Below are 12701 nucleotides of genomic sequence, written 5' to 3'. Positions count from 1 at the left end.
GGGTTTTTTTTCCAGTATTTGACTGCAATTTTGAATCTCCTTGTGACCTGGAATATTCCCTTTCCTCAAAAGATCAGGAAACCCCCAACAACGCCTGGTTCAGAGTGAGTGCAGAGGAGATTTCACAGCTAAACATCCCGGATGGGCCAGAGAGAGATCACTCTGAGAATACACCTAAAGGTAAGATGGACTTCAACTATGTAATGCCTTCAATGTAGTGGTTAGTTTTCAAAACAAAATGCTCCCTCCGCCCCCTCAAAAAAAAAAAACCTGCCAAAAAACCCTGAAACCCCACCCAAACAAACATGTTCTCTTACAATACTTAAGACAGCTATAATCCTTTTGCTGCAGTAGACAATTAATGCAAACAGTGCCACAAACAAAGGGAGGCATTCTGCACATGAATGATCTGTTTTTGTCTAAAGGCAATCTGAATCATATGTATGGGAAGCAAAATATCCAATATAGTATTGTGTAAAATCTGAATCAGGCTGACCCATGCCATGGATGGTATTTGGATGAGAACAGTACTATGGTGCCTATGTTTAAGGTCATTCAGTGGTTGGAAGAGATGAATAAAATAGAGCCTGTTTTTACCTCTGCTCTAGGTGCTGTTTACTGCTTGCTTATTTGCAGGCCATTTTAGGCAACATCTTTGTGTCCAGGGCTTAGGTTTTCTGTTTGGCGAGAAAAGAAAACATGGGGTTTGCCCTTAATATCAGAAGAAAGTTCCTGTCTCTAAAGAGAGCTAGGAAGCATGAAAAGAGTGGAGTGCAACAGACTTTTGTCCTCCCTTGGAAGAAAATTTGGTTTGTTGGAATTATTTTGCCTGCTCATGATCGTATCTGGAACAGCAGCATATTTCATTAATATTATAAGTGCTAAAAAGATTTTTAGGTGTATTTGTGCTCTTCTAATTGTGGTAAAGCAGAAAAATTCTTAACATCCTTCCTGCTGTTAGTGACACCTGCTTGAAACCTCTCCCTGTAAGGGTTGGGTGGTGTTGATGAGAATGGAGCTACAAAATGGAAACGGGGGAGTTAGGGCTACAAGCTTTATCTAGGCAAGGAGAGTATAGAACGAAGAGGTGTAAGGAAGGACAACAAAGATTATCAGGGATATGGAACAGTTTCCGTACTAGGAAAAACTAAACAGAGAAAGATTCTTTATTCTGTCTGTGATGGCGGGACTTGGAGGTCTATAAAAACGCGGATTGAAGAGTAATGGGAAGCAGCCGTGAAGTTAGTGGGTGCCAGTGATAGAACAAGCAGGAGGAGATATTTTTCATGTAATACCTGAATAAACTGTGGTAATAAGATGCATGAATTAATGTTATGGAAGCCGGAAGTATGCATGAGTTTAAAGAAAGATCAGATGAATTCTTGCTGTGAATACATTCATCACTGGTTATTTAATTCAATAGTCTGTTTACAGTCCCTGACTTAAGAAGCCCCTTATACAGAAAGGTGCAATTGAAAGGATCCTTTTCTTAGTAGCCAGCATCAGAGATAGCATTTGACTTTGTGGACCTGCAGTGTGACTGCTTGTAACAGTTCTTATGTTCAGGCAAATACTGAGGAAAAGTTTCAGTGTCACTTTCGTTCATATTCTTTAATTCTGTTTTCTCTTCCGTATCAATAGTATAGTACTTTCCCCAGATAGCCATTATAAATTAACTTTTAAGGCTCATTGCTTGAGCACTGATTCATCAGCAAACCGAGTCATTTTGGTGGGATCTGTGTCACATGTAAAGCAGATGGACCACATTTGTGACACATGCAAATATCTTCCAAGTTTCACATCAGAGAACATACATGCGCATACTAAATTTCTTGCTACAGAGGTACAGTTAAGCAAAAGTTTGAGGTAGATCAGAATGTCTGCTGTTGTTCTCCTTTTTCTTAAATTCTCATGTAAGCTGGCTGCTGCTGAAATTTAGGAATTAAAACCTGCTTGTTTTTAATTGAAAAGACTAGCTGTGTCTTTCCTGGAGTGGGGGAAAAAAATGGGGAAGACCCATGAGGAAATAAATGTATTGTTCCAGGTGAAGGGCCTGGCCGGGTCGCTGTGGTGCTCCATATTATCAATGTATATTTCTTTTGGATTCTTTTCAGTAAAGTTACACCTTTGTCTGTATTCAGTCAGTTTTATATGTCTGTCAAAGCAGAAGAGAGGAGACTGTTGGCTGGCCCTGTAGCCCAAAACCAAGGGTGGTATTGGTTGATGATTTCCAATTGCCTATTGGGATAAAATTCCATTTCAAAGTCCAAAGTTTGGAGGTGTTTTTTTTTTCTTCGTCTGGAATATAGGCAATTTAGGCTGAAGCTTGTGTTCTGCTGTTTTCTCCCATTCTAAGGGGCAAATACCCAGTGTCACATTGATTGAACGGATTTAGATTTGTGGGGTGGCAGGTTGGGTTGTTTGGGGTGTTTTCTTTGCTTGCTTGTTTGTTTGTTTGTTTTATTATCAGGCTTGTTGGACATAGTCACTGGTAGTTTTCTCTTGAGCCCCTCGGTAGAGCTGTAGGTCTGCAACTCGTAGATGACTAACTCTTGTGCGTATAAAGACTCATTTGAAAATCAACACTTGGAGCTAGCATTCTCTATTTTAAATCACTTTAATTACAGCTGCTTGGCACAGATAGTTGTGTGGTCTGTTTCAATCTGAAATAATTAAGCACAGTAATTCCAACCCCCACTGTTTCCTGCAAATTGTACTTCCAATTATCTCAATCTCATTTCATCTCCTTTGCAGACAGTAATGCACAGAGATAAACAGATAGCATAACTAGATTTTGGGATGGTTTAGCTCATCCTTGTCACTTGGCTATCAAGTCATGTCAAGACATTGATTGAGACAAATGCCTTGGGTATGATTCATTGTGCTTCGTATAAATTTCTGTAAAAGGTTCATTAGGAAATAACTGGTAGATCTCCCAAAGAGAGACATTGGAAGAACTTCTGTATTTTTTGCCCCTGTCCCGGCAACATGATACAGCTCAGTCTCTAGGAATCAGAACAAATCAGCATGGATCGAGCTACCTAGACGGAGAACTATTTTCAGGTGTCTCACCACTTGGTTGCAGTCACATTCGAGTGCTCTGCTCACTTGACATGTTCAACATGGGGTGTCACACAAATCATTGATCTTCTGAATAGGGATAGATGGGGAGGTGGCAATGTTTGATATCAAATTATTCAGGGTAAAAGATTGGAGGTCTGGTTTGCAAGGAATTGAGAAAGGATGCTTAACTGGATAATAGTTGCAGGTGAAATTCAGAGTAGTTTATTTGAATGGAGGTGGTGGGAGAAACAATTGGACCTTGGCATGTATAAGGACAGATTCTGAGCTGGTTCTCATCACTTAAGTTGATTTTGGGGTAAGGATAGAGCTGTGAAAACAAACTCACTAGCAGTCACAAAGTAAATGTGATCTTGGGACTTCCTGGGAAGGGAATAGAAAATAGAAAACAATATGCATGTACAACATGTGTAAATGTGTGGGGCAGCTCTATCTAGAATACAGCGTTCCTTTCTGGTTCCCATGCATCAAAAATTATTTAGTACAGCTGGGAAAGATATTAAAAGAATGGAAACAAGGATGATCTAAAGTATGTAATGGCTATCTTTTAGGAATACTTAAATTAACTAGGGCTACCTTCTCTGGAAGAGACATCTAAAGGAATACATGGCAGAGTTTTATAAAAGTCACAGGATTTTCTACAATCTTTGTAAAAGATTTATAAAGGTTTATAAACTCCCAAGACTTTAATAAAGCACAGAAAGGGTGAGTACAGAAGGAATATTCGTTATTTCTCCTAGTACAGGATTTGACAGCATCAGATGAAATTAGTAAGTGTCAGGTTCAAAAGAAAAAGAGATCCTTCAGTATGTAACAAACAGTAAAACTGTGGAACCTTTCTCGACAGGGTATTGTTGGTGCTAAAACCTTCTATGGGCGTGCAAATTGACAGGATATGTGAAGGGAAGAAAAATACTAAAAGCTACTAAATTCTCAAGACTACCTCTTCTGGCTCAGAAAGTCCTTGCGCAAGAGATCCCTGAAGGCCAGGGGTGGGGAAGTACAACTGTTTGCTCTCCCTGTTCATATATTCTTTCCTATGTATCTACCCCATCTGTTTTCAGAGCCAGATGTCTGAAGTTAATGGATCTTTGGTCTGTGCTGGTAGGGTTGGTGTGGTGGTGTGTCCCTCCCTCACCTCCCAGCCCAGTTTTTCCTTCCCTTTGAAAAAGGAGAGAAATGCACGAAGGGTTTCAGACCTATTTGGAGAGTCAGAGAAAAGGTGCTATTTAAACATTTAGTATTATTTGCTATTCTGTTAAAGCCTTGTGAATGGTATTGAAGCATGCAAAAACATTGGGTATTTGGTAGGAAGAATTGCAGGGCTGTCTACAGAAATCTACAGAAGGCAGGCTATCAAGGTATTCTGTGGGGTTATTTTTGAAATTTTGTGCTAAAACACTTCACTCTCCTCCATTCCCACCATCTTTTAAGTGGGCCAGTGGGTGATAGAATCACTGGTGTATCTGCCAGCTAGGCCCCGCAAGGTACATGAAGATCTGCTGGAGCTACTAATATTTCCAAACTTATGTAACGTTCTGCAGGATCAGAGAGTTAAGGTTAAAATTCCACTGATGTGCTAAAGATTGACAGGACAACCTCCACTGTTGGGATCTGAATCAGGCCTGTATGTGCTGTAATGAGTAGGCAATCCATTGTGAATTACTAGACTTTTTTTCTTTTAATTCATGAATAAGCAAAAAGATGCTATAAAAAATTCAAGCTTTCTGCATCACTGACTGCATTTATTTATTTTGACAAGTGTGATTAATTCTTAATTATTTATGATCCTTCATAATATATTATACCAGCAAATGTACTGCAGTCTATCGTAATGAAATATGAGGAATTGGAGATCTTGCGACTGTGGCAGTATTTTCTAAGGAGGCAGGTTAGACAACCCAGTTTGTAGTTAGAATGACAGAGTTTGTAGACCAAGGAAGTCTCATTTTGCAGCTGTGTCGACATATGTGTTTGTCATGCTCAAGTGAAAGAGTCATTTGCCTCTCTGATAAACTTGAGATGGGTCAAACCAGCCATAAATCCTGTGCCTCTCAAACGTGGATTCAAACCCAGCATTTTCTGTACTATGGGGGCCTCTAGGATACAGCTCTGAGTAGCAGGTGGTTTAACATCCATCAGAACGTACGCCTTTCCAGAATTCTTCTCTCCTGCTACCTCGTCGCAGTGCTTGTATTTTCCTTCCTCCAGAGAGGCAGGGGCTCAGCTTCCTGTCAGCAACAATGCGTTGCTGTGTTGTCCATGGACTTGTGGCGGGCAATAATTGTGGTCCCTGGTCTGAGACACAGTCATGGCTTCCTTCCGAGTCAAATTTTACAAGGAAGAGGAAAAGAGAAACCACTAGTACAAAGTTAATCTTGTGTACTTAAGGAGGAAGGACCAGCAGCAGCTGGACCCAAAACAAGTACACAAAAACTGGATCCAGATCTGTGCTTGATCAAATGTCAGTGATCTGTTTCCAACCGTAAATGCAGTTTTAAACTTGAAGGATTAGAGGCTTGACCACTCCTGACTGTGGTGATGCAAGGGGGTTGCCTGCTCCTCTTTTAAATCTTGTGATTCTAGATAACAGAAGCAGAAATTCACTTACTTTATCTGAAGATTTCAGGACCATGAAAATTTGCAGCTGCTTGATAAAAATTTCAGATGAAGAGATAAGTTGGGAAGGTATGACCACCATTTCAAATAAGAATCAAAAAAGTAATAAGCCACCCGGCAAATGTGAACACCAATTGAGACAACTCCTTAATGGAAAATGTAGATTAAACTTTCATGAAGGATGGCAGGGGAAGAGGGAGATGAATGAGGACAGTGTCCTAATCAGCCACTGATGAGTTGAAAAGCTCTTACGTAAGTTCTGAAACAAGAAGTATCCGCACATTGTGTTAATGTGGTTTTGATTTTTGTAATTATTACTAAAGAAATGGAGCAAGGCTAAGGCACTGAGCATATTAGCAAATGGGAGATAATGAACTGCAGGATTATGAAATGGCTGTTGACTTTAATTTATGATTCCTCAGACAAAGAAGAATGAGGCAGATAATAAAAGATAATAAATAATATTTTGTTTCAGATTATCACTTTATTAACAAAACAGTAGAGTATAAATCAATGTGGGCTTGCAAGAAGTATGTAGTTGAGAAGTTATTTTTCATGCAGGGCTCAAGCAGAAAAAAGACTTACAATTCCACTAAAAATTGGGGGAAAAAAAATCTCTCTGAAAAAGATAGCTATTTACCAGGGGAAAGAATAAAGAGTAAAGGGAGTAGCTGGGTGCATGCTGAGAGACAAAAGTCTTCCCTTTACATTAATCCTTAAGACTAGTTTGAGAGTATGCCTTGATCTCATAGAATTGATCTATCTTATGTGTCTTTTAAACAAGATATCGGAGTATTTCTTCTTTTCTTTAGTAAATCAATACATGGAGTTTGAGGTTTTGACAGGATGGGTCTGAAAAAAAACCATTTGTCTTTTGGGTCTTCTCAGGAGAATTTCTAGTTTGGAAGAAAAATGTCTTTGAACCCATCACAAATTTTGACAAAAAACTTGCAGACCTGAATGTTTATTGCACCCCTCTTTTTAATGCTGGAGAAGAATGTGGGTCATCCTAGTCTGCAAAGATTCAATCCAGATGGTTGAATAGTCCTTAAAAAGATATTGCTGTGGTATGGTCCCACCCTAGTTTTATTATGTATAAGCATTCAGATAAACTACAGGTGTCCTATGAAGATTTGTAGACTTTCATACTTTTGTTTAGTCAAAGTGGGATTCAGTTTTCTATTAGTTATTTTCCTCTTTAAGATTTAGCCATTGAGTCAGTGGAAATAATTGTTGTGTGTGAGTTGAAGGATCAGCTACACACCACAAGTGAAATAGTAGAAGAATTAAGTGAGATCTGGAAGCAACACATGGACTGAAAATTATTCATCCATCTTATTGCAAATGAGAGATTTATGGATTTGTGGGGAGGACTATCAAGTTCTTTGTAAACAGAGAGGGTTTTAAAATAAAAAATATTATTTACAGTGAATATTTCTAGCTGTTCTAGTTGAGATTTAAATTTTGATACTCAACTTGGCAACATATACATATCAAGTGTTACAACACAGCCCCATAGGAATTTATGCAACATTAATATATGAAACGCAAACCAAACTTGCTTCCAGAATCTGTTCGGCTGTGAAGAAAAAAAAAACGCAGCCTTTTTATGATGGTCAGATTCCAGCTCATACTCTTGTCAGTACAAGAAATGGGCCAGATGTTCTTAGCATTTGCAGCTTGCTCTTCTCATTAGTACTACGCTTGTTCTTTGTTATTGCAAAATTATTTTCCTTTAATGAGCCTGCTCTAAAGAGGCAAATTATTGTCTCACTGTAGGACAGTGTGTTTGTTTATAGAGTAGGTATTTATAAGGACTATGGATAAGCACATGGGTTTGTTGATTTTAGAAATCTTGTTTGTTCGTTCCTCAATTCAGTGAAGACTTGCGTGCAACTCAACATGAAGCATTCTGTTCCCAACCTGAAAAAGAAAAATTAATTTCAGTGTACATCAGGTGTTGGTATGCTCTAATGGCTTGCTGCGTACCTGTGACTAATGTACTTCAACAAGTATATCCAGAAAAGGCATAGACAATGAAGAATAAATGGATTGTAAAATGGTCTCTTTTGTACTCTTAGAAATGCTTTCTTCTTGGCAAGATGAGGCATATTACAAGGACAGCTGGAGGGAAGTGTGTCCTGCTCTTGGCTATGTTTGACCTTTTTATAGGAAAAGACTACTGGATTAACACACACTTGTAATTTTTTTCCTCTGTGATGTAGGGGCAGTGTTCTTTATCCCCGAATGCTTGTGTACATCCATGCATGTGTTGTATTTGGGGTTTTTTAATTGAACTTTTCAAGTATAGAAAACTCATATTTGTGCAAAGAACATTCAATGAATTAATAAATTGTTATTTGATAGTTTTAATTTCTTTCTAGCCTGCCTGCTACCTCTGTTTTCTGCATGTTTCTTTTTTTACCATGCCAGCGACAGCTCACACATATGGCTGTGTACATAAAAATATAACGTATGATAAAGGAGTATCAGCAAGACACTGTAAGCCTTGTAGCCACTTGGCTGCATATTGCCACTCCTTACCAACCATAGTCTAATTATATCCACTGCCAATTAATACAATAACCTGTGCTTCTTTAGTACTTTACCTATGAAGCTCTGAGAATGTTCTACTAAATAAGGCACTTCATACAGTTTTAAAGAGTTGGAAGAAGTGTTTCTCCATGTCATCAAAGAGCAACTAAAGCACAGTGTGGTTAAATCAATTGCCCAAGGTGAGTTGTGTTCCTAGCTGTGCCAAACGCGTTTTATCTCTCGCCCCGTAACTAGCACTAAGAGTTAGATGCCTGTTGCTCTGCGGTATTTTTGTCATGAAGTTGGTTTGGTCCACTTATAATAAATGGACATCATCATGTGGGATTTTCTACAGACCTATTCTGTGAGATTATGTTAAAAGCGTCAGTAAGCTGACAAGCACTGGAATATTTCCACTTTTGTTCTTAGCATCAATGATGATGTGTCTGTTGTTGTGTTGCAGTAGCTATCTTATACACCTATGCTCGAATGAATACATTAAAAGAGAGTAATGGAACTCTGAAAGCTAAGAGCTTTACTGCTGTGACTCTTGCCAAGAACAAAGCCCAAATAATTAAACAGAAGTAAAAAACTGTTAATTTGGAACTGTGTGAGAGATAAGATCATGATTCAGTCAGGATCTTGGGACAGGCTAAGCTAAACCTAAGTACAGCTTGACCTTTTTTGCCTAACCTAGACAGGTAAATTTGGGTAGAGAAAGAGAAGATAGATTTTTAATATTTCTGTCTTTGGGTTTCTGATGAAATTTGAATTGTTTAGATGCAAATCTGTAAAGGATATGTTGGTACTAATGCTCGTGTAATATCTCGTTTTTGGAAAGACACGGTTGAATGTACTACTTCGGAGGTGTTGCAAGCAGTATTCACCTAGACATGCCTTCAGAGGTTAAATCTTACTCACAGGGATTGTTAACGTTAGAGCTGATCGAAGGAGTTCCATTTACCTTTGCCTTAAAGGGGAGGGGGACCTATGAGCTTAGCTGTATAATCCTTGAGTTTTCTCTTAAAGCAGCTTGAACGGAGCATGCTTATTTTATCCTACTCAAAGTAACCAAAGAAGGTTGCAGTTTTAAAGATAAGACAGTGAGAATTCTGTTTTGTATCTATCTTTTAAGAAAAATTTCTTAATACCATGCGATGCCTGTTTAGGTGGCCCCAAGCAACTTGCCTAGATTCTAATGAATAATCATCCATTCAATTATGAATTAGAAGCTATCCCTGAAGTTTCATCTGTTTTCTTCCTTTGCTTGTTTTGAGAGCACAGTGATTAAACAGATGGTATAATGTACGAACATGAGAACGGCCATACTGGGAGAGCAGGAGCGGGAAGCAGACTTACGGACAGGCTTCCCAGAGTATTCCCTCACTATCCAGACATCCTTGTGTCAGGGACTGCGCGCTGAGGGGAGCAATAGAATGTAGTCCTCCGTGTTGTGTTGTAAGTCTGCGGGGATACATACTACAACATATTGTTGTTGATTTGGGATCTCCAATCCTAGACCCTGTTCCTATGTTGAGCAACGCTGCCTTTCTTTGCGGTGAGTTACGCTGTGCATCCCTCTTTGTAAAGAAGTCACTTTCTCTAAGTCCCCTCAAGTCCCTTTAGTCTCGATGGCACAGTCTTTCTTGTCTACCAAATGCAAGCAATCTAGAAATGCTTGACCTTTGTCTTTTATCTTCCCTAAATAAACAGAATTTAAAAGAAGATAAATATGAGTGACTGTATTTTGTTAAAATAGACTATTTTTAAAACATCATTTTGACTGGATATTAATGGGTTCCTATCATATTTGCAAATGCAGACGAAAGTCAGCTTTGTTAGCTGAATACCCCAGTGTCACAACAGAGATGAGAAAAGCAAGCACCACTTAATTCTAAATGGCATTTCCTTAAGAATTCAAGAGATGTAATAGTGGGCTTTTTGCCATTGTTCTGCACTTTTTCTTCTTCGTGTTCTATGGCTGTGAGCAGATCTTCCCACTCGTCTGTGAGAGGCTGTCTTTCTAAATTACGTGGTGTAAATGTGAGTAAACAAGATGATGAGTAGACTTCTCCAGATTTGAAGAGGTGTTCAAACAGTAGAACCAGAAGGTTTGTTGATTGCCATTGCCTGTGTTAAAAGAATAAACCTGATGTAAGACAGAACTACAATAACTCGCTTTGTATGCTGCTTTTAGTGTGGGTCATCTTGCTGCTTTCCTGTGCTTCCAGTGGGGAAGTGGAAAGGTCAGGCAATAAAGGGAAGCATTTTGCTGTGTACCACAGATAGTCATCTCTGGCAGTCATTTGGAGCCTCGCAAGGCACACAAACAGCATAATGAAGGTTAGATCACAACTCTTTTCACTTGTCACAGTAATTTTGTTTATCAGAGAAAAGCCCAAGCTGCTGAACTCTGGTATTGATTTTGAACAGCTGAAGGTTCAAGGATGTTCTGGTTTCAAGGTGTTTATTCAGGGTGTTGAAGAAATAAAAAGGCCACGTTAAAACAACATTATGATGCAGGTTTAATTCCACTTTCAGTGTTTTTCTCAAGAGTGTAGAAGTATTTGGGATGAAGGCAGAGGATGGTTTATGTTTGTCTGCCCTAAAAAATTACAGCTTTTCAGGCTGCCAGCTGTGGATAGGACAGGCTCTGCCTGCCTGCCTGAGTTGATCCTGCCTGTCAACAAGGTCTCTTTATTACAGATGAAAGTTTACTGTGACACACAGAGCTTGGAATTTTGCATACTGAACTTCCTTAGATTGGGGGAAAAGAGAAGATCATTCTGGTAGCCTCACTGCCTAATTCTGTAATTAGCAGTTCAAAACCATTTTAATTCTGTAGTTGTTGGTTTATCTATCCATCTGGCTAAGGGCATATATTTAGTGTTATCATGTCATTGTCAAATCAAGGTTCCTGAGGAATTAACAGTTTAGATAATTAATCTTTGTTTGATCATCAATTAAGGGTTAAAAGCAAGAATCCTAGAATAAGATACTATAAAATATTATATATCTTAATTCAGAAGCTGTGACTTCCACCTAAAGTAATGACCTTTCCAATGACTAACCAAGCCAAAGAAGTATCTGTTAAGCAAGAGTAGATTCTAAAAATGACTACTTAGTAAAGATGCCAAGCCATTTGCAAATTAGTGGCAACAGCTGAGTGAACAGCAACAATTAACATTTTTAATAGCAAGGTTCTTTAAGGACACTTATTTAAGTGTGAATATTAGTGTAGGATAGGCAACTGGTTATTTTATCCATCTGTGGGGAAAGGTGAATAGAGGTGTAGATGGAGGCTTACCTTTGCTGAAGGAATCGATCACCTAATTAGAGAACAGAAAATCTGAATCCCAGTTACCTGTAAACCTCTTGGAAAAAAATAGTGATATTTGTAACGGCTTTGAAGCAAGGGATGACTTAAATGTACTCCAGGCCTTTTCAAGGTTGGTGTTTGACCTGCTGCAGGCAGTTCTCTCTGTGGTCAGCATGCAGAATGAATGGTTAATGGTAGGTCTTTGCTGTCCAAGGGACCCAAGTGATTTTTGTCGTATGTAAAGCTGAACTGAATGTGGACTTCTGGAATATTTGGGGTGCTTGGATTCAGCAGTATTATTCCTGATTGCCTTAAAATCAAGGAAAACTCAAGAACTAAAAGTTAAAATATTGGCTATTTAGAAATTGAATTTGGGCTTTCATTAACACTAAACCTCCTGCTCTGTTGCACAGCAGGCATTTGCCAGGACTTGGTGACAGGACTAAGGGGTGTTTCACTGCAGATTAGACTTTGGGGATCAGCGTTCAAGTTTTCATTGTAGTCATGAGAAACCATGTTGCAAAGTCATACTAGAGCTAATATGTTTTCAATAGTATTGGTATTGTGCATTTGCTTATGTGTTTAGCCGAGATGTTCGGCGAGCTTGTGTCATGGACGAGTGCTGAGTGAAGCTGAGCACTTCCAGTTCTTTCCACTGACTTACGGTGAGAAGGTGTCTGTCTGGACAGGTAAGAGGAGCTGTAAAAATGTGCTGGAGTAGGGGCAGCACTTGAGTGATTGTTGTCTTGTATTTTCATTACAGAGTGACTGACAAAGCGTAGTTGAAATAACTGAGCTCCAACCAGATGAGGTACTTCACCTGGGTGTAAAGCACCGCTTAACTCGGGGAAGAGCTTTTTTGCATGGAGGAGTTTGGCTGGGATATCCCTGAAGAGATAGGAATTAACTGTGTGGAAAAGACGCACATTACAGACAATGCCTTTAAGCACTCTCTACTATGTTTTTTTTCTATCTGTATGAAATTACGCATTTCGGTGTGGTTTGTGGGTGGGCAGGTGAAATGTACTGCAATAGAGCTACAAATTGATTGCTGTGTATGTTACTTAATGTTACAGCCATTAACTCCTGGGGAGGGTAGGGCACCAAAGACTGACCCTGAGCCTGAAGTTGTTAATGGGCATTGCAG

General features: G+C 39.1%; 1 protein-coding gene across 1 annotated transcript in view; it reads left to right on the top strand.

The window, feature by feature from the left end:
• Positions 1 to 12701, top strand: part of ALK (ALK receptor tyrosine kinase) — a 233931-nt gene that overhangs the window by 12222 nt on the left and 209008 nt on the right. Inside the window, exon 3 of the mRNA XM_087774317.1 lies at positions 16 to 180. Within this exon, the coding sequence (XP_087630443.1) occupies positions 16 to 180 (165 nt within the window). The remainder of the gene's footprint in view (positions 1 to 15; positions 181 to 12701) is intronic.

The sequence above is a fragment of the Nipponia nippon genome, unplaced genomic scaffold, assembly GCF_047370975.1.
Source record: "Nipponia nippon isolate SJK-2023a ecotype South Korea unplaced genomic scaffold, ASM4737097v1 scaffold_4, whole genome shotgun sequence".
In the NCBI taxonomy this organism is placed as follows: Eukaryota; Metazoa; Chordata; class Aves; order Pelecaniformes; family Threskiornithidae; genus Nipponia; species Nipponia nippon.
The sequence above is the reverse complement of the archived record's forward strand: the minus strand, read 5'-3'. Positions and strand labels throughout refer to the sequence as shown.